At 39.7% G+C, this 22,829-nt stretch overlaps 1 protein-coding gene across 1 annotated transcript; it reads left to right on the forward strand.

The window, feature by feature from the left end:
• Window positions 1-236: 236 nt before the first annotated feature.
• Window positions 237-22,446, forward strand: LOC109922046 (MAPK interacting serine/threonine kinase 2). The gene is made up of 12 exons (XM_048592308.1): window positions 237-364; window positions 475-576; window positions 1,341-1,438; window positions 4,896-4,975; window positions 5,372-5,445; window positions 6,589-6,693; window positions 7,407-7,462; window positions 9,308-9,403; window positions 15,501-15,695; window positions 18,650-18,814; window positions 18,930-18,973; window positions 19,496-22,446. The coding sequence occupies exons 2-12, from the start codon at window positions 477-479 to the stop codon at window positions 19,743-19,745; spliced, it is 1,263 nt and encodes a 420-aa protein (XP_048448265.1). The 5' UTR covers window positions 237-364; window positions 475-476; the 3' UTR covers window positions 19,746-22,446.
• Window positions 22,447-22,829: the final 383 nt, after the last annotated feature.

Below are 22,829 nucleotides of genomic sequence, written 5' to 3' on the forward strand. Positions count from 1 at the left end.
GTATAGAAACGGCTCCATTTTGAGAGTAGGCTGATGAAAGAATTAGATAAGCGGTCTCTTTGTAACACTCCGAGTTTCTTCCGTGACTGAAAATACAGAATTACAGTAAGCAATCCGTTACGGAAGCTTTTCAGACTCAGAATTTGGCTTGATTTGTCAGCCGGGGGAGGTTATAAAATACATGAGCCAGAGTCGCCTCTTGTAGATTAGCATTAAGCTGTTGGCTGGCTAGTGGATTTGATTTGTTAGATTTTTGATAATATTCATATTTTATAGGGGCAGACTCCTTTTGACGATTATTGTGATGACACTGGGCCATCTCATATTGAGAAGGTGTTTAATTTTGATTGTCCTACTAGACCTGGTAAGTAGTTACTGATTAGAATATTAATATTAACTATTAAAGTTACTGTATTTAGCTTCTGTGATTGTGTAAGATGACTTTAGAAGTGAAAAAGTTCTCACTTATTGTAGACATGCCCTCGAGCCTGCCCATTGACATCCCAGATGCCAAGAAAAGGAATAAGAAGAAAAAAAGATGTCGGGCCACAGACAGCTTCAGTGGCAAATTTGAAGGTAAATCTGTTGATTTTATAACGTGTGATTCCAAGATAAATTATGTAACTGCAGACTGAATTTGTATCACATCCAAGAACATAATTTTCCATTTCTTACTCCTTTAACCGTTGCTGCACTTTTTACATTCAGTACTGAGACTGAGTAAGAAGTGGTTAAGGTTGTTAATTGATCAGCTTTCCAGTTGTTTAAAACATGTGCAATCTGTAAGCGAAAGATCACTCTGAAGTAAGATGGATTAATGGGCTACAGTTGAAATGGAGATTTTAGATGTGGGGTTTTTATTTTTCAAGAAATTATGAAGTATAACCCCCCCCCCCCCCATAATTAATTGTCAACTTTGACTTTCTGCTATTTACATATTATAAGCATTGTATGTATTTTGCTGGTGTCACCCATGTCAGCACAACAGACTATGGTAATTCAAGGAGGAGAAGGATATAATTTTTGGGGCTAAAGAGATCAAAGGGTGTGGGGCAAAAGCAGGAACCTAAGATGGTCAGCCATGATCATATTGAATGGTGAGCAGCTTAAAGGGCCAAATGGCCTACTTCTGTTCACATTTCTTGTTCTCTAATTGTCCTAATCTATGCCACTGCTTGATGTGCTCAAGTTCCAGTTGATTTTACATTAGTTTGAACACTGGCAAATAATTCTATCTTGTTCTTTAATTTGAGAACTTTGCTTTCATTGGGTTGTATTAAAGGGAGGATTGTCCCAACTGTCTTTGGATTAGTGTCAAAACTTCCTTTAACTTTTCGCAGATGTTTACAAGCTAAATGGAGAGATGTTGGGAGAGGGTTCATTTGCCAGAGTCCAGACCTGTGGAAATCTAATCACCAACAAGGAATATGCTGTGAAGGCAAGTGGAGCACTCTTCTTATCAAAAATGTAGTTTGCTTCACTTAGAAAATGATTGGACCAATTGGAATGGTTTTATGGGTATGGTTACATTGGACAATGCTGCATTGGAACTTTTCCCATCCTGTTCTGTCATCTGTAAACATCACAAATTGAATCATTATGAATTTTTTTATTGTCAGGAAAATACCTTCAAATACAGATCTTAAGCTTTAAAACTATGATCTTCTAAAGATATGTAAACAAAAGCAAAGTTGAATAATGTTGCTTTTTGCAGGAAACTGCTGTAATCAATCTTTGTTTGAGGGATGGAATTAGTAGGTATTTTTCTAACGAACAGTTATGTTATTACACACCCTAGTTGGGACTTGAACTGAGATCACCTGGCTCAGAGGAAGGGGTACTTCCACAGTGCCACAAGAGCCCTATAGCGGAAATGCTATTCCACAGACAAATCTCAAGAATTGAAATACATGCCCGCCTGAAATTATTTGCATTACAAGACTTCCAGACAGTAGACAGGATGCATTGTAGGGCAGTTAACTTGTTAGATTTGTAAATGGTTCTAGTGGAGAAGGTTGGTGGTCTTGTAAAGATATGAGATGGTGAGGATAAATATTTACATTGTCATGGAGCCTACCGCTGGTTGCACAGCCTCAATCCTAGAAGAGGGAGGGAATAAATGGTGTGAATGTGTTTGAAAAAGAAACATTGCTAAGTTAAATGGTAGAGCTACTTGTATTCAAGTTGGTGAATATTTGAATAGATGGGTACAAGAAATGCATAGTCATATAGCACAGAAACAAACCCTTTGGTCCACCTTGTCCATGCCGACCAGACATCCCAATCTGACCTAGTGCCATTTGCCAGCATTTGGCTCACATCCCTCCAAACTTTTCCTATTCATATACCCATCCAGATGCCTTTTTAAATGTTGCAATTGTACCAGCCTCCTCCACTTCCTCTGGCAACTCATTCTGTACATGCACTACCCTTTGCATGCAAAAACTATCCCTTGGGTCTCTTTTAATATCTTTACCCTCTTACCTTAAACTTATACCCTCTAGTTTTGGACTTCCCCAGCCTAGGAAAAAGACCTTGGCTCTTCACCCTATGCATACCCCTCATGATTTTCTAAACCTCTAAGGTCACCCCTCAGCGCCTGACACTCTAGGGGGTAAAAGTCCCCAGCCTATTCAACCTCTCACTACAACTTGGGAAGTGTGAAACTAACCAGATCAGCCATTCTGGTGTTTTGTGGCTTAGTTGCTCTATGCTTGGACTTGCATGGTAATGAGACAATGTGAGAAGGTATTTTTGGTGCACTGGTAAGATCCAACATCTTGAGCCAGGAGACCCAGGCTCAAGTCCCACCTGCTCCAGAAGTGTGTGAAAGATCTCTGGACAAGTTGAATAGAGTATATCTTGAACAATATGGACAATTGGTGTTTGAATTCCAGCCCTGTTGTGTCACTTTCACCACAGTTTTCACTTTTTGTTCTTTCCTGTGTCTGCTGCTTGCAAGTTTTGGAAGTGGAACTAATTCTGCAGCACCAAGCTGCCTTTTGTTAGGCTGATTGGAGCTACAAGTTCGAGATATCCAGTGTAAATCATTGATTTTCTGAGCTTGACAATTCACTGACGATAAGCTATAAAATGACATTTCCATATTTTTGTTGAAGATCATTGTTTCCTTTTAACCTATCACCCTTTTACAATGACTTTTTTGCTATGTATTTGGAAAAATGATATTTTATTCACAAACTGCAACTATGTAGGTAGAACCTAAATATGGTGTGTATCAGGCAAAGGCTAAATTCTTGATGCAATATGGAATACTTGATTAAAAAGTGGGATTGAAGAAGTTTTATGCAACAGCTGTGCTTTCCCCCCCCCCCACCCCTCCAAATCCTCTTTTGTGCACCTACTAAGTCAGGGTTAATGGTATGAATTTTGGGGTTGCTAGCAGAAATGGCTAAAACATGCTTTTGAGTAACCAGCTTGTGGTCTGATGGATGTTAGCAATTCTTTGTGCTTGATGCGGTTTGGCCTTAAATTTGGAATCCGGCAAGATAGGACTATTTGGCTGACAGTATATTTTCTCCAGAAAATAGCGGGTTAAAGCGTGTGCCAGAGTTGCAGAGGCTGGATAAATGAGTTGCCTTTGCTTTCCCACACTGTGGGGTGAAGGAGTCTTTGGTTACTTTATGGGGGAAAGAGCAGAAAAAATGCTTGCTTTGGAACTGTATACTACAAGCCAGCCAGTCTTGTTCAGTCTACCATATGATTTGCTGCCCTTGTGCTGGGACTAGATGCAGTATAGAATTAGTCACGAGTGCTCAGTCTCTTGATTTAGGGTTTGTGAGAGCAGGGTGGTGTGGTTCTTTTTTGTTTTGTTAGTAATCTGAGCCGTTTTATATTGCTGAGGGTGGGACAGTCTTGAGATTTTGGATGATGTGCAGCTGGCAGTGGGGACATTGTGTTTGGTGCTAAACAAAGCAGTTGGCGGTGGAGGAGGGGAAGGAGTGGGGGTTGGGACTCTGCAGCTCTGCCGTGGGTGTTTGCAAACTTTGCTCTAAGCAGCTGTTTTTAATTTGAGCTAGCAGTGATCTGTGAAGAGCATTTGGTCTGAATTGCATTCCTTGTGTAGAGAATTTACCAAATGCTTCAAATGAGGAGAGATTTAAAAAGTGATTTTCTTTGTGTTGCAGCAATAAGTGGGCAGCATTTTAATATTGTGTAAGTTTGCTTGGTTCAGTGAGCTGGTAGTGTAGCTTAAGTTTCCCTTTTTGATTTCTATAATTTACCCAATTGTCCTTTCTTCTGTAAAGATGTTCAGATCAAAATAATTGTGCTTTTGATTGAAAAGTGAAGCTGCATAGTTATATCATGATAAGCTTTCCTGGAACATAATGTGTAAAAACATTTGACCTGGGTGGGGATTAATATCAGCAACAGTGTTTTCTTAAGGTAGTTAACCCTTGCTTGGCTAGAGGTAGTCAAGCCACCACCTTTTTGATCTGAAAGGCAAGATTTATGCTGTTAAAAGGTGTAGAGGAATTCTGCAGTGTTTGCAGTCTGGCATAATGTGCTTTCCACTTGTAAATATGTAAATAGTGATTATTTTTGTAAATGCTCATAGTGGTTATCATTGAGAAAGTAAGAGTACATTTGCGAAAAAAGCTTCTGTTGGCATAATAAGCAATTGCATTTGTGCATATTTTGAGGATTTTGCTGATCACTATTACTCAGCCTATTTGTGTGGTTGGATAAGATTTGTGAAATGAAATGTTAAAATTGTAATTTTTAACGAGGCAACAAGGCAAATAGTTTTTTAAAAAATTGACTGGAATGTTATGAACAATGAGGCATTGTGACCATGCAGTCACATCACAAACTACACTAGGACTTTGCATTTCTGGATACTGAAGAGCTGGTTTATTCTTTGCTCATTGCAGATTATCGAGAAGAGACCGGGCCACAGTCGCAATCGGGTGTTCCGTGAGGTGGAGATGCTGTATCAATGTCAGGGACACAGGTATATGATGGCTCTGTTAATCCTAAAGAGAAGTAGGAGATATTTAATGTGCAGTACTCTATCTGCTGACAGGATAGCTTTTAGTCCATCAGGTGATTGCTGTAAATAGATAATCCTGATGTAAGACTAGGGAATGGCTTTGATTCAACAGAGCTTAAATACTGCATGAGCAGTACAATTATTTCTGTTACAGTAGATTTTGATCTTGCTTTTGAAATGCATTTTCATATTTAAAAGCACCAGCACCTTGTCAGTGAATTTTGATACAATGCTAAGTGATGTGGAATGTTTGAATTGTATCTGGAACATTAGGTACTGTAGATAGGTGTTGCACTGGGTTGGTTACGCTGTTGTCACAATTTGTAGAATTAACCATTTTATAATTGTCTATCTTAGGAACATTCTTGAACTAATCGAATTCTTTGAAGATGAGGACAAGTTCTATTTGGTTTTTGAAAAGATGAAAGGAGGTATGTGTTGTAAATAAGTGTACGCTGGATATCTATAGACAGCCACTGTGTCTAGCAGTAATAGAAGTGCAGCCTGTGACTGGTTAATTTGGGGGAATAAAATGTTGTTTCGTGACCCTTTTTAATGTTCTAAAACAGTGTTTCCTGAACAAGTCATGGGTCTCAACGCGAAAGGTCAACTTTCCTGCTCCTCTGCTGCCTGGCCTGATGTGTTCCTCCAGCTCCACACTGTCTCTGACTCCAACAGTTCTTGCTGTCTCTAAGGGACTTGTAAAGCTTGACAGGCTGAGGTTTTTTGAATTTCTAGGAGGTTGGTTCTGTGGTGAATTATCCCTTAATCGTTGTGTTTAAAGCATTTTGTCAAATAAAAGATGATGATGTTGCACCATTCTGTGTGGCTTAATTGTTTGAAAATGAGGTCTTTTTTTTTTGTTACTGTTTGATCCAGTTTGATGACCCTTTGGCTTTTGGGAGGGACACTGATTTAGTATTGATCTATAAATTTTTTTTATTTTCCCCTGCCTTGAGAGTGGTTTCAATTCGCAAAATAAGTCAGGTGGCCATCTTTAGCCGCTTATATCCAGTGTTAAAACGTACAAATTAGCTTGATTTCTAGAATCTGTTGGGACATGACAAAAAAAGGCCCCTGTTCTACACCCTGTCAACAGTGTGGAGCTGGGCGAACACAGCAGGTCAGGCAGCATCAGAGGAACAGGAAAGTTGATGTTTCAGATCGGGACCCTTCATCAGGACTCCTGCTTTACACTTGGGCTAGTTTGGCTTTGATCAAATCGGGAAATAATTCCGATTGAAACCATGAGTTATCTGCAAAAGTCCATTTGTAGGAAATCTAACTGCATCCATTTTTAGAGGAGGCAATGGATTTATTTGATATGTTAGCAGCAACTTTTTTCCCCTCAAGTTAGTGAACTACAATTTGAATTTCTCCACGCAGTTATGGCACATAGCGGATTCTTATTGTGTTGAATGCCTATTTACCTATTTCTCATTTGGAAAAATGCCTTTATTTAATAACTGATATTTTGGGGTGGATTGGATTGCCTTTCCTTTTACCATTGTATGTGGACATCTTTGATAAGTCAGACCTCCTAATCAGACACTTCCTTTAAAAACCTTTTCCAGGCTCTGTATTAACACACATCCACAGACGAAAGCACTTCAATGAAAGAGAAGCCAGTGTTGTTGTCCGTGAGATAGCAAGTGCACTGGATTTTCTTCATAACAAAGGTAATTTTAACCTAGCAAGTTGTGGAAATTTTGTTTAATTTTTATCTGCTATGATTAGTACAGAACAAGGTGCACTAGATAGTGAATTAGTATTTTATAAGCATCAGGAGATCACCTGATGCTCTAGTTTGTTCTGACTGTACTCCTCTTGTGAAGACATCAAAACCAAAGAAAGATCCTTTCCCCCACCCTCTTCCAATAAGCACTGTTAAGTGAAGTGGCTTGCATTTCCCAGGCTGACGTTCCCATTATGCAGATAGCATCCTTTACATGTAAACTCAAACAATGGGTTTTGGCCAACAGCGAGTGAATGGTGGCCAAACTCAATCGGTACTCATCCAACATCTACATGCGTTTCCAGGAGTTGCTGAATAATGATCAGGAACTGTATGTTTCCTGTCCTATTTACTCCCTGCGCCTCCTTTTGCCAAATGTGGAGGACATTTGTAAAGATTTATCCTCCCCCTTATCTGGGGTTTGCCAACTAATGACAGACTCGTATTGCACCTCAGGCAACCTGGTTTTAATAGTTTTGGAGTGGTTTTAAAAAGGAGGTAAACCAGAAATTTGCCATGTTAAGGCATTTGCTTGACTAATGGTATATGGGTATATGTTTCACACCAGAAAAGATTTCTGAATGGTGGTAGAAATAAATGGCACTGAATTGAAATATTTCTGCATGATCTAATTTCCCAAATGGAATTTCTTTTCAGGCATGGCCCATAGAGATCTGAAACCAGAGAACATCTTGTGTGAGAACCCAGAACAGGTAGGCACCATTTAAGTGTAAGCTAGAAATAATGTTTATTGTAAACAACACTCTCTCAATGAAATTTATCAGTTAGGGGATATTTCACCTTTTTTACTTCATTGAGAAAATGTTGATTTTTGTCTGGCAGTTGGCCAATTTGTAAGCTGGCTACAAAGGAAGAAAGAGCTTAAGTTTCACAAATAGAATTGGATCATTGGTGATGAGCTGCTACCAGAATGTGTTTTTTTTTTCCTATGGCTGCTACTAGCAGCCAATGAAAATTGTTTCTTCTTGGGCAGTGCATTTTTGCAATTGCATACACCTGAAGCTTGCATGAAGCTGATCCCTTTCCTGAACTGACTTCACTGTAAAAGCTGATGGTGTGTACCAAGCTTATGGAAAATAAACTAGAAATACCCACGTGACAGTCAGCTTCTATAGATACAGCTAACAGCTGATCTACAGCTTTCTTTTATTAGAGTGTAAAAGTAAAACCTAAGTTGGAGACTCTTGGTTGTTACATTGAAGCATCACTTGTGACTAGAATATAGACTAATTTCGTTGAAACGTCGGTTTATCAATCTTCAGTGACCAAAAGTGGGATGAGTTTTCTCAGTGCTTGCACACGTGCAGTTTCTCAAGGGAGCCCTTTAGAGAGGTTTCCTTTCCCAATCGCTTTCCCCCAACTCCAAATTAAAAGGTGCTAAGGCTAACTGACACGGTTAATCAGCTCATGCTTGTTAGCGATCCTGACCTCTGGTTCTGTGATACATCAGTAACTTTGCTGATTGGCAGAGTTTTTATTTATTGAGTCTGAACGGGGTTAATACTTCATTCTGTGCAACAAACACCAATCCCAGTATTCACATCCTGAGCTCTTGGTGGGAGAATAAAGTCGGATCTTGTAGGAGTTAGACCTAAGGCAAGGACTCCAACATTCTTTGTAGAAATGAAGAGTCTGTTCCTATAAACTGTAACTAGTTGCAGGGAAGCAATAAGCTACATCTTGTTTAAGGAGATAAGTAGCATAAACCATAAAATGGCTGCCCCTACACCAGCCCGTGTAAGCCTCTGAAGAGCACATTTGCTTCCATCAGGATGGCAACATACGCAAGTTTAACCTACAATGTTTTTAAGCAGCTTATTTTGGTTACATACATTGTTAGCAAACTGATCATATAAACACCATCCCCCACTGTCAACATCCTGGTGTATACTATTGACTAGAAGCTGAACTGGCCTGACTACATCAGAAGGTCAGATGACAGGAATCCTGCAGGAAGTAACTTAACTGACTCCCCAGTGCCTGTTCACCATGCAAGGCATGGGTCAGGAGTGTGCTGGAATATTTCCATCTGCCTGGATGAGTGCAGCTTCAACAAAAACTCATGAAGATCAAAAACCAATTGGAATGAAAACACCCACTTCTTTGGCACCACAGTGGCAGCAGTATGTACCATGTTAAAAGAAACAGTCAGAACTTGCAAAGGCACCTCCAACAGCAGTTTGCAAATCAATGACCTCTACCATCTAGAAGATCCCTTGGAGCACCATCTTGCAAGTTCCCCTCCAAGCCAAGTGCTACTCTGAATTGGAACTTAATGAGTCAAAATTCTGGAACTCCCTTCCCAACAGCACAGTGTATGTACACCAGTGGACTGAGGCAGTGAAAGAGGCAGCTACCGCCATGTTCTCAATGCCAATTAGAATTAGCCTGTCATGCTGGCCTAGCCAGTGACACCCATATCCCATGAATTTTTTTAAATCCAGTTACACCAAAACAAATGAGAGAGGGGAGGTTTATTTTCCAATCAGAATTTGGAGCTGACCAGTTATTGTATTTGCTCTGTCCCTTACTTTTAGCTTTCCCCAGTCAAGATCTGTGACTTCGACTTGGGAAGTGGAATCAAATTGAATGGTGATTGCTCCCCGATTTCGACCCCTGAACTTCTGACACCGGTAAGAAGTGGGCTTAGTTAGATCTATTAGATGGATTACATTCAGAATCTGCAGTTGACTCATTGCTGTGAAAGCTGTAGCTATTAAACCTGAAATTCTGCCACACACCACAGATAACTTGATCATGTGATTGATGTTCAATTGCTCTGAGATCACCAACACTTCCTTATGACCCTTAATTGTTAATTACATTGTCTTTTGCAAGATTTCCCTTTGAGTGCATCTGTGCAATTCTACTCAGTAACTCACTTGTCAATTTTTTTGCTCTCTTGCCCTGTGCTCTGGGCATTCATATTTTATCACCTCTGTGCAATATTACTTCTGAGCCTAGTTTAGGGTTTTTTATGGCGAAAAAGAATTTGATGCTGTTGAGGTGCTGCATGTTCCATTATTTACCTTTGTTTAGATACAGATTTCATGATTTAAAACATGGGTTTAGTTTCCTTAAGCCAGCTAAATTATTACCGTGAAGATGCACCTATTATGTTTTGTGCTTATTGATGAGTGTTATTATACATTACAGTAAAAATAGTAAGGATATGAACTGTATCTTGAGTGGGGGCCTGATCTGCTGGCCGTTCAGCAAAATAGTGAGACTGCCCAGAAGTAACAGTCTTTGGTTTGGAATTACTTTAAATGTTAAAATCCAATTTACTTGTGAGTTTGGTTTTGGTGTGAAACTAAAACTACATCTCACTATTAAACTCATAATATGAATGCACCCTTCAGTTTCATTTAAAAATTAGCTATAATACTAAAGGGCTTACGGAGTGTGTGCATGCAGCACTTTGAGCGAAAAGTACTTGCCAGCTATAGTGTGGTCTTAAATGTCACTGAACTTGTGAACTTTCCATGGTTTGCATGTTGCTATAAGGTTCACATTTGGCACCATTCAGGCTCAAGGTCGGTGTGTTCTAGCCAACAAATACCTTCCTAGAAAGATTTCCCGTACTTCTCGGAGAATCATGAGCTGAATGTTATTTTCAATCTATCAGTAGCTGCTTAGTGTAGATGAGAGCTGCCCCTCCAATCAGTGTTTGAAATTGAACTGCGTGCAGAACTCTGTACTTTCAGGTTTGTAGTAGGACTTAGTTTATTTTCAGGATAACCGTTTGCATATTAGTAAAAGTTTTAAATGAGGGTTTGGGACAAAGTGCATTGGCTTGCGTAGGAAAATTCCCATAGCCAATTTGAATAAACATTCAACCTTTTTGTGGATTGAATAAGGTCTATCGGAGGGTTGTAGTTGCACCCTTTTTGTTTGCTGCTGGGTTTCATTGGAAATGGGGCATAACCTCTATTACTGATCTCAAAAGGTAAATTATTTACCAAGAGCAGACAAATTCCAAATTTGCAAGGGATATACTTAAACTTTCACTGCTTTGTGAACTTGCACAGTAGAACATTTCAAGATTCCCATTAGGGACTTGAGGGCAGCATGAATATTTCAATTGCACATTTTTGCTTTCATGAAGTTCTGTCTTAGGCCTTGACCTGGTGTACTGTTTGGCTGGATTGTGGATATGTTTAATAATTGCAAGGCTGATATTGCAGAAGATACCTTTTTAAATTGGTGTTTATGCTGTGTTTAGTTAAGTATTGATTTCTTGAAGGATTCTCCAGAAAATAGCAATTACCCCATAAGAGATAGGTTAATGGCTATTTTCTGCAGTGTCTGCAAACATTTGAGATATTGATCAATCTGTTTCTGGTCCAATATTGGCTTCTGAAATAATTACTGTGATCAAATGTTGCTGTTATTTCTGAAACTATCAAGCGTAGAATGAGAATATGAAAATCTTGTGTTTGCTTGATTTGTCCTGTTTTTATGTGGATTGTGCATACTAATTACTATAGCAATAAAGTATGCTTGCCATGCTTTTTTTTTACTACTACCCTCTCCTGTCCAGTCATCTGCATATGTAAAAAACTGATATAAATTCAGAAACTTAAAATTTGTTGTCAGCTTGGTCAAATTAAAATTTGTATTACTAAGTAGAAAAAATGGTTTTGGTTTGCCTACACAAACGGCCAGTATCCTATCTTCCACAGACCTACCACCTGTCATTGGACACTTTGACACGCATTTTATACTTCTTATACTGTGGCAGTGTCAACTAGATTTTCTTTAATATTTTGGCTTTTGAAGCTTTTTAAAACTTGTTTTTAACTTAGCTGTGTAGTGTACTCTGTACATCACAGGCCAACTGTGCCTTCATGGAATTGAACCCATGCCTCCATAAGAAACAGTTGTTTAAAAACTAATCATTTACTGTAATGCTGCTAATAGTGTCTGCTCTTCCATAGCTCACAAGCCTATAAGTGTTTATAATCAAATAACTGCTAGACTTTGTGTTTCCAAATATTTACAATGGCTGAAGTGGGAACATAAAATTAAGATGAGTGATGTGAGAATCTTGTTAGACCAGAAAGTAATGGCCAATAAGTTGCACAAAAATCAATGTGAACTGTGTGGCTTTTGCTTAGTTTGGGTTGTACCTATATTTCATCATGTTACTTCGTTATGAGCAAAACAAAGTTCCACACAGCTCAGCAGATCTGATGCAATTGGTGGAAATGTGGGTGTTTCACAAGAAGGGCAAAGGGCACTTCAGCTCTCTGTATAAGGTTAGGTTGTAGGGAGGGGCTAAGTGTCTGTGCCTCGGATTTGTTCCTTTTTACGAAGGGGCCATAATAGGATGTGTAATTATCCAGTTGCTGTTAACACTGGTGAAATTTTGCTTTAAATCAGCAGCAAGGTGCAAGTCACTAGTCATGTATAGTTTTTTTTTCGGTGTTTCTTGTTTAGTAGTTTGGGTCTGTCTGAGCAAAGGGTTTTATCTCTTGGATTTTTGAATAATTGAGCTAGATTTTCACTTCTTTGTTTATAATACTGACCTACTGTGATCTAGCTTTTATTCAGGATATGATTTCTTGTTAGCTTGCACCCTATTTCTGCTTTTCCAATTTTATAGCCATTCAAAATGGCTCAAATTTATTTTTATCATCTTTAAAGCCTTAAATGTTCTTCCTTTTTCCTATCTCTGCACCCTTCTTGCAGCCTTGTAGATCTCTTCTGCCTGAAGCTGCTTGCTCCCTTATTAAATCTCTCTTTATCTTATTCGTTTCACAACATTGCCTGTGCCTTTTGCCACCTAGGTTATGTTCACTGGGGGGAGAAAACCTGCCTAAATCCTCTGTGCTTCTGCCCTCTCAAGACCCCGCCTCCTTTAATATATACTCCTTTTGACTTAAATCAAATGCTTACCAGATGCGTTCATAGGTCCAGCCTCAACAATAATCACTCGGCAGTAAAACCAAACAGCATGCTTTCTAGGTGTTGCTGCTGCTGGATTCTGTCTTTGGCCTGGTGTATATTGCATGTTTTATAGCATACTCTGCAGCAGCTCACCAAACTTGTTTTGCCAGAACCTCACAGCCCAACGATCTCCTCTACCAGAGGAGAGTCATAGGAACACCATCACCCCCAAGTCATACTCAAATATTGGACAATTTCTAACCTATCCCATTTGGGAGCAGCATTGCTTTTTTTTTTAAAGCAATAGTGGTTCAAGAAAGTGACACTTCACCCCTACCCTCAGCAACCACAGCTGGGCAAGAAAACTCCAATAGTAGGAACTGCCAATGCTGGAGAATCTGAGATAACAAGGTGTAGAGCTGGATGAACACAGCGGGCCAGGCAGCATCAGAGGAGCAGGAAAGCTGACGTTTCTGGTCTGGACCCTTCTTCAGAAATGGGGGAGGGGAAGGGGACTCTGAAATAAATAGGGAGAGAGGGGGAGGCGATGATAGAAGATAGATAGAGGAGCAGATAGGTGGAGAGAAGACGGACAGGTCAAGAAGGTGGGAATGAAGCCAGTACAGGTGAGTGTAGGTAGGGAGTTGGGTTGGGGGTTGGTCAGTGAGGAGGGAGGGGCAGGTAGGTGGGAGGGAAGACGGACAGGTCAAGGAGGCAGGGATGAGGTGGGCTGGCCTTGGGATGAGTTTGCGGGAGGGGAGATTTTGAAGCTTGTAAAGTCCACATTGAGACCATTGGGCTGCAGGTTTCCCAGGCGGAATATGAGGTGTTGTTCTTACAGCCTTCAGGTGGCATCGTTGTGGCACTGGAGGAGGCCCAGGATGGACATGTTGTCCAGGGAGTGGGAGGTACAGTCGTTTGTCGCGAACCGAGCGTAGAGACCGCTTTGTGGAACACCTAAGCCTCTGCTTGGTTTCCCTGATGTAGAGGAGGCCACATCGGGAAACCAAGCGGATACAGTATACCACATTAGCATATGTGCAGGTGAGCATCTGTTTAATGTGGAAGGTTTTCTTGGGGCCTGGAATGGAGGTGAGGGGGTAGGTGTAGCACTTCCTGCGGTTGCAGGGAAAAGTGCTGGGGGTGGTGGGGCTAGTGGGGAGTGTGGAGCGGATGAGGGAGTCACGGAGAGCGTGGTCCCTCCGGAATGCAGATAAGGGTGGGGAGGGAAATATATCCTTGGTAGTGGGGTCCGTTTGCAGGTGGCAGAAGTGGCGGAGAATGATGCATTGAATCCGGAGGTTGATGCGGTGATACGTGAGGGCAAGAAAACTCGTTTTGCCAGTGTGGTACATGCACTGAAAATAGATTGCAGACTTCTGCTAGATTCTGTCCTTGAACCGAAGCCCTGATGTAAAATTCCCAGAAAAGTTCATAAGTTTATTTTGAAGATGAACTAGTTCCAAGTAAATTGCAAACTGGGAGTGGCCTGTATACGGTGGTATGGTGTGACTGATTTACAAGGTTAGGAAAGTCCCTTTTTTTTATATAGCTAACGAGCGACTTGCAGATTGTAGGCCTGAGTTGCATCACATTTTTGATTGATCTGTAGAATTGCTGGGTTTATTGTTGTATACATAGGTCACTTAAGATTGTTTTCAGCATAAATACTCACTAAATATTAACCATGGTCTGCAGTATAACACTCTCAGACTTGATTCTGCAAATTTGTTTTTAGTTTCTAAATACTTATAAAAGAAAACCAGGCTCATAGATATGTTTGTCTGTGACTATATTGGACAGACACTTTGTACATGATCCATTTCGACAAAATTCTGTGGTGACTAATAGAGGAGATGTGATACCTTGTGTATTTCTTTATATGGGGATTTTGATTAACTATGATCTCTGCATAGGTCGTGTACGTAATGAAGCAAATACATATGTGATGTGACAAATCTAAAAGCGTTCATTTCTTTTTAATTGAACGAGATGAGCTGTCTGACTGTGAGCTTGGTTTTGAAGCGTATTTCTTTTCAGGGGCTATCCAATTGTTTGAACTGTTAGGTTGCTCATTATTTGAATGTGTGCTTGCCAGCTTCCTGAAAGATTAACAAGTAGTTGGAAACTGTATATGACACTGTTTAAAATTATTCTGCAAGTGGGAAATTGATCTGCCAGTTACTTTTTAAAATTGCAAAACATTCTTTCCTTTGCCCACAGTTTTTTTTTTTCCTTTTTTTGTTTATGAAAAGCATATCTTCATTTAAATATCATAGCTTTCTTTGCCTCCAAATGGAAGAACTTCTTTTTTAAAAAACAAAAGCTTATCATTCTATGATGCAGTTGTAACTTTCTGTCAGAGGAGGATGTCTGTGGATAAGGAAAAGGCAGTGCTGTCAATAGAAGGAAGATCCACCGATTATAGCCTCTCTAAAGTTGTTGCTCATGTATCACAGTGATGTAGGCAGAGGCCTGGATGTAAATCATCTGCTTCTTGCTGCTCTGACTGATACAGCTGGGAAATGGGAACGCTACCATGGCATGATCAGTTATTTTTCCCTTCTGGTGATGAATGTAGGATTGTCATTTGGAAATCACTTTTACTTACAAACAGGCCAAAGTGACGAGTTAAATGTTCATAAAAGTTGACTGTGATGTTCTAGCATGAAAAAAATTGCCTCAATATTGATTGTGCTGAAAACCAATACTGTCATCTAAATGTAATTCTGTTGTGTTTTCAATTTTTAAAATGTGGCAATTTTAGCATAAAGCATTGTGGATGAATTATAACATCTAATTCCTGTGAATTCTTTTTATTTTTATATACGTATATAGTGTGGGTCTGCCGAGTACATGGCCCCAGAAGTTGTGGAGGCGTTTAATGAAGAGGCTACGATCTATGATAAGCGCTGTGACCTCTGGAGCTTGGGTGTTATACTATACATCATGCTCAGTGGATATCCGCCCTTTGTCGGAAACTGTGGTACTGACTGTGGTTGGGACCGAGGGGAGGCCTGTCTTTCCTGTCAGGTGAGTGACCTACGTTTTTTACACATAGTCTGTAAAATCCCATTTAAAACATCAGGCATTTCATGATTGGCTCATTTTTCATATTGAAAGTTCACATACAATGAAAGCTTGTGGCAGTAGACTTCAACTAAGAATAGGTCCACAATAATTACATTTCTTGAAATGGAAGTAAGTGTTACAAATTTTATCTGACAAACTAGATGCTAAGATCCCAATGAAATTGGATGATTGCAGTACAGAATTGAAGGTCTGTCGACTCTCCCTATTAAAATACTTAAGACTATTTGTAACTGTGTGCTTTTATGGATTCTGGGGTAAATGGGTTCTGGTTTTGTGGTATATTTTGGTATAGGGGAGGAGCAATGCATATTTTTCATTGGTTTATTACTGCTGAGAACGCCATTGGGAGCAGTATGCCTGTGCTGCCAACAGCTAGCCAACATTAATGTAACACTTAACTGCTGAAGTGCCATGGACAGAATTAGAAGCAGAAGGATAGAATCTTGAAGGATGGTGTTTTGGCGTATGAGCCTGTGAATGCTTTTATACCTTTGTGCATTTCACCTGTAGATGGGCTGAGGTAGGGTTGCAGGTGATAATTGTTAAGAGGGAAATTGATTCTTGTAATTAATATACAAAGAATATGAACTTAACATCAGTGTTGAACTTGCCATGAAAGCTGCAGTTTGATTAAGGTTGAGATAGTATCTAGAGAGGTTGGCTGACTGGAGAAAGACTAGATCTATAGTGACAGCTGTGGAAATTTGAGGCTTTTCAGAATTGAATATCTGTCAGAGCAGAAACATTGGAGGTGGATATTATCCAAATGGCAATTTTCCGTGAGTCTAACAGTGTGAACATTGGTAAGATACGTACGACGGAAGCATCATAGCCAGACCTGGTCATGCTGACTTCCTCGTGCTTTCTTGCTGTAGGATCATCCTTCCTAAATTGGCCGGAGGGGTCATATTGAGACCACTGCTGTCCTGACTGAGACAAACCAGGGACAAAAGTGGCAGTTTTTTTTTTCGTTCTGTCTTTGTAGGCTGACTGTCAGAGGTGAATTTGTGTATTGTGGCTTCAGGGTCCACAGAGACATGCTGAGGTCAGTCAGTTTTTTGTGTTTTTGGACTGAATTGATGTTCGACATCCATAGTCCTGACCTACACATTCAGGAACTCTGCACGTGGTAAACTGGACAGAATCCACCCACTGAAATTTAGGACAAATTACATAATCAACTTTTTGAATTGGTTTCACATTCCTGTTACTAAGAATATCTGGCTTAAAAGTGATATCCTATGCCATGAGAAATGTAGGGAAGTTGATGTTATTTTTGTTTCCAGCTGGTGGTCATCAGCCAAAGCTGTGTCAGGTAAATGTTGAATTGGAATGCAAGGGCACCATTTTTGACTTAACAAAGTTCCAAAGCTCGTAACTAGGCAGTTGTCAATGCAAGGTTGACAATATGCCACTATTACAAATCTCAAATATAGGTAAATATTGCTTGGTGTGTTTAATCAGCAGGTTTGCTCAATTTTTAAGAAATCCCCATTAATAATGAAAGTGACCATTGTTATAATCTTAATACTAGGGCTTGAAGCATTCACTGAAACAGCAAAACCCAATAAAAGGGGTCTGTATGAACTGCAGCACACACGACAATCCAAATAAAAACAGGTGACTTTCTCCAGCAGAAGCCAGTGTATGAAGGGCACTTGTGAATGCCTTTGACCTGTTGCTCTCCTGTCCAATTTCATACTATAGCTGCAAAAACAAAGTTGCTGGAAAAGCTCAGCAGGCCTGGGAGCATCTGTGAAGTAGAAAACAGAGTTAACGTTTCGGGTCCAGTGACCCTTCGTCAGAACTCGGTTTTCATACTATAGCTGGTTTGGCCCCATTTGTGTCAGTGCAGCTTTGAGATTCAGTAGATGGATATCAGTGCATTGTATTAAATTGGAATGATTTGATCTCAACCATGTTAAACTGAGCTGTATGGGGAAGTGTGCTCACCTGTTGGTAACAGATTTGTATAGGTTTACTGTTTTGTGAATTGCAGTATGTTTTAATTTCCTAACGATCTTTAAAAGCCGTCTGTTAAAACAGGAAGTCTTTGGAAGTGGATGAGGCAGTTAAAAATGTGACGGATGAAGTTATTGACTCATTCCAGAAGGATCTAAAATAGGAGGTCATAAATACCTGTTTTAATGTAAGATTTGAGATACAGAGCGGTGGAATTTTTATTTTTTTTTAAGGGAATGGGGTGTCAGGAATGCACCACTCTTGCAATAGTTGCAGCGACTCTATCGACACTTCAAAATAAGAGGGGACTATTGAGATGAGGGGAACAAAAGCACATAGAATTTGGGAGTTTACGTGTAATTTGTGCGGAGATCTCATCATGCAATGGGTAGTGTCCTGCCTCTAGGCCAGATGCTTCAGGTTTGAGTTCCACTGGTGATAACCAGAACTGATCACAAGTGTTAGTGTAGGTGGAGACCATTCAGCCCATTTTGTCTGCACCAGTTCTCCAAATGAGTAACATTGATGCCCAAGGAGAGTACATTCACCACCTGGCCCAAAAGGGTGAACCTCGAACTGTAAATCTTAACAATACCCCAAAAGCAGGCAGCAAGAGTGGGAGTGTGTGCAAGTCAGCCACGTGATGGAAGTAAGTTGGAGCTTTTACCGTTACCATCCATAGCTCCAGATGACAACATGCATTTCAAGGTCCATATTGCTACAGCATCTCCAACTACAGTGTACCACCCACCACCATTGCCTGAAATTGCCTCTTGATGATGGAGGCTATGTGCCAATATGGATTGGTTAATTTGAATTACTTGTTTTTTTTTAATGAAATTTCAATTGTAGAAACTGTGGAGTATTGACTTAATAACTAAACAACCACTTATCTTGCATTGTTAAAGAATTTTAATTACTTTTATTTACAGAATAACCTATTTCAGAGTATTCAAGAAGGAAAGTATGAATTCCCTGATAAGGACTGGGCACACATCTCCTTTGGTGCAAAGGATCTCATAACTAAACTCTTAGTCAGAGATGCCAAGAAGAGGCTCAGTGCAGCACAAGTTCTGGAACACCCATGGGTGCAGGGGGTATGTTTCATTAGAAGTCAAGATTTACAAATATCCAAACTGTTTATGTACTGCACTTTCTGACTGCAATTCTGCTATATGTGCATTGATTGTGTTCTTTCCTTTTTGCTTTCAGCACGCACCAGAGCATACACTTCCAACACCACGCCTTCTCCAGAGGTACGTTTACAAAGCTTTGTCTGGAGCTTGAGTGTGCATTTAAAATCACTTAACATAACGGGAATTTTGAGGGGAAAATTGACAGCAAAAATTACTGCAATGGAGCAAACTCAAACCTACTTCCAGCAACAAGGCAAAACAAAAAAAATCCTAATGCATTGTTGCTTGGTTGGGGGGGGGAAAGGTGATGAAATTCTAATATAACCAAGCCGTGATATGCTGCAAAATGCTGACAATCTGGGCCATTAATCCTTGAATTTATATATTAACAACTTCAAGATCCATTTCTACTGATTTTTTTTTTACCTTGTGCTTTTGACCATAGTATATTTTCATGGATTGTTCCATTTGTTTGTTTAGTGAAGGGGCTGCAGCTTGTAACACGAAAGCCACTGTAGCAAAGGATTGTGAATGGATTAGCAAGTGGTGAGGAAGCTGAAGCGTTCAGGATTTGGAGCCTGTTGTTGTGATGTGCTTTGCTTTTAAAGCCGTGTTGACTCTTTGTTCTGTCCTGTCCCTCAGGAACAGCAGTGCCAAAGATCTGACATTCTTTGCAGCTGAAGCAATCGCAGTAAACAGGCAGCTGACTCAGCATGAAGAAAATCAGGACGAGGAGAATCAGCCAATCCTCATCAAAGCTACCTCATGTTCCATGCGACTGTCTCCACCCTCAGAATCGAAATTGGCCAAACGGAGGCAGAAGACGAGTGCAATCAAAGCAGCCAATCAGCAGTTGTTGCCACCGCTGGTTCTGGTTGACAATTGTGTGTGATGTCACTTCTTCCCTCAAGCACATAGCAACTAAACCCAGAACCTTCTGGTTGGTTGGCTTCTAAGTCTGGCAATTTTACAGTACTGCTCCACATAAAGAACTGTTTACAGCATTTGAAACCTGCATGGGATAAGTATGCAAATCCCCGAGATGGTACTAAGAGTCAAACTGAGAAAAGGGCAAGGATTTAAATAACGACTTTTAGTCTCTTCACCAAAGGAATGTTTTTAATAGCAGGTTTTAAATTTTATTTTGTACTGTGATCACCTTCATGACAACTATAGTTTAGATTTTGCTGCTTTTTACATTGGTATCCATTTGGGCCACTGGTTCTGGAGCGCAGTGTCTATACAATATACAACTATCAGTTTATTTTTCCAATAAGGTCTTCCTGGACACTGGCCTTCGTGCATTCGGCAGGCTTACCTGGGTTTGTTATTGGCTGCAAAAGACCTGCACTTCAGAAGCAAGCACCTACTAAAAGGCAGCAATTTATTTTGCATTTTCAGAACATGCAGGCTTGCTCCTAATCTCCAGTGTAAAAAAAAAAATCAGGGCTACATTTTTGCATACCAGACTCTTGAGAAGACTGAGAGAGATTTTGTATATTGTGTTTTTTTTAAATCTCTAGTTGTACACCTATTTTCTCTAATATCAATGTGACTTTTTAAAATCTCACCCACTCTGACCAGCATGTCCTAGAAAAAAAATTCCTTTAATTTCTGCCAAGTTCATAAATGTAAGTATATTCTACATTTATTTTGAGTCTTTGGGAATTTGTAGCAGGACTTTAGTTCAGGAAATATGACAATGTGATTGGTGATGGAGAAGAACAAGAATTTGACTGAGAAAAAGGCATTCCAGATACAAAAATACGAGTAGTCTTTCTCTAAGATTGCGTGAAATCTTCCAAATGTTTTCTTTTAGAAAGTGTTTACGTCTCCGTTTCTAATATGTCTGTGGATGGAGTCTGAAAGTGCCACATTCTGATTTTGAAGTTTTGAAAAGTGGGTGCTATCTGTTTGTGTAATATAGGCAGGATTGGCCTATCCTTCTTTTGTGTTAATGTGGTGGTTATTTTCAAAGCCATTGAATGTATATGTTGAGCTTTTCACTATTGCAGAAATAGAGTGCACAAAACTGAATCGGACATTTGAAACCCATTTTTGAAATGTACCATGAAATGCAAGCATACTTTATATTTCCATGTGGGGAGGTTGTAGCAACAACACCACCTTTCTCTATACTCTACTGCTCTGTATCAGTCGGGTTGGGCAATCACAAGCTATTGCAGGAATTAAAGAAATGCTGTCCTTTTGTGGGCAGTTTTAAATTGAACTTGCATAAATGACCCCTGAATTGGAACAGGGCAACTAGTTCTGCCACAGGAATGTGTAGCAATCCACTGCCATCTTAATTACCGTAAAAATGTTCTACTAATGGAAAGATATGGGTAGGAATTACAGCTCCCAGAGACATTGAAGTAAAGTTTTTCTTCGATTCTCAACCTCACTGAAGGTAGTCACTTTTGACCATCCAAGCAAATTTGCAATTTGTGACTGTTCTGAAAGACTTTGCTGCCCCTTATCAATAAAATGAGAGCCCTTGGTGAAGACAGGAATAGGTTTAGCTCTAATATCTTCTGATCTACTATTTATGGTCACTGTTCATACGTGAATAAGGAGCGCTTACATGAGGTGCAGAGGGCAGCTTCAACAGTGGAATATTATCCACCTGGGGTACTGATGTCTGTAATGGAGTAGGGGAAAGTGTGATGAAATCTAAACTGTTTCCTTTCATCTAAAATGTTTTGAGTCTGTTTGTACTTGGTGACAGTAACGTAGAAACAAACGTGGCTGAATGATCTCTTGGCTACAGTACTGGCTGTTGAGATCTGGTTTGCATTTTTAAAGGGGTCACTTTTTGGCTGACTTCAAATGATCACCTAAGTTTTTTTGTAAGTTTGCTTTTCTAAGTTTAGAAGATGTATGTGCAAAAAAAAAAAAATTGCGAGTGGCAACTTCCTTGCAGTGAATGACGTTTTGTAGCTTCAAAACTGCTTCCCAGGAAAGGTTGGGAATTCATACCTCAATTTGTAGAGCTGGCAGCAAATAATTTCACTTCTGAAATCAGTTCAGATATGAAAACGTTCAAGATTGATCCCAAAGTCTTTCAACTTGCTAAAGGAATTTTGTTAGGTAAATTAGTAGATATAACTTATGCAGGGGTCAAAACTCTCTATTGGAATTTCTTTTAAAAAAAATTATCCCATTTTAATGCAAGTTCCCTGTTGGTTCCATTGCTCAATCCAACGCTACATTCTGAAACAGTATTATCAGCAATTGTACATTATAGTGAAAAGCTGGTAGTACAAAAAACCAATTTAAATTGTCAAGTACATTGCTATTATGTTTGCTGAATAAGACATACGTCCTTGGTGTCTTATACTAAGACTACTTGAATTTTGTATGCATTGCATCATCTCATTTGAATGCTACCTTGTGCTGATGGTAGCACAGCTTGGTTTAGTTAAGCATAGGCCATAATCGAGCACTGTTGGTATATTAGCTAGCTCCTAAGGGGCATGAAGCGAAAGCACTTTACACACCAGGTGACTGATGAGGCTCACTCTAAATCTTCTTACTGTTGCCAGGATTTTTGTATTGTTTTATAAAAATTTTAATAAATGCTTTGAACTTAATGCTTTATTGTCGTCTTTAACAAAATAGAAATAACATTTGTGAGGGGGTGGTGAAGAAGTATTAATTCTTGTCCCATTCCAAAGAACCACTTGTTCAGTTAAGTACAGATGCTGTGGTGGCATCCATGGATTAATCTGTGCTGGTGTATTCGGTAATAAAGCAAGCTAGTGACAAGCAATGGATGCTGCAAAGAAGCAATGAAAGCAGTTTTGCATTTGTATTGCAGTTTGCATGTTTTCAGGATGTCATAAAGAAGGACTTTGTTCTTCTAAAATGCAGAAAACACAGCTGCTAACTTGTGCACAGCAAGTCTGTACACACACACACACACAATTGAATATCAGGATCATATTAGGTGTTTGGAATATGTGGGACCAGAATG

This window comes from Rhincodon typus, unplaced genomic scaffold (genome assembly GCF_021869965.1).
Source record: "Rhincodon typus isolate 14 unplaced genomic scaffold, sRhiTyp1.1 hic_rhity00000999, whole genome shotgun sequence".
Lineage (NCBI taxonomy): Eukaryota > Metazoa > Chordata > Chondrichthyes > Orectolobiformes > Rhincodontidae > Rhincodon > Rhincodon typus.

Excerpts from the sequence above, each read along its gene's own strand:
- LOC109922046 (XM_048592308.1), top strand. The coding sequence starts at position 477 with ATGCCCTCGAGCCTGCCCATTGACATCCCAGATGCCAAGAAAAGGAAT. Across the intron at positions 577-1,340 it reads CTTCAGTGGCAAATTTGAAG|ATGTTTACAAGCTAAATGGA; the intron begins GTAAATCTGTTG and ends AACTTTTCGCAG. Across the intron at positions 18,815-18,929 it reads AACACCCATGGGTGCAGGGG|CACGCACCAGAGCATACACT; the intron begins GTATGTTTCATT and ends TTTTGCTTTCAG.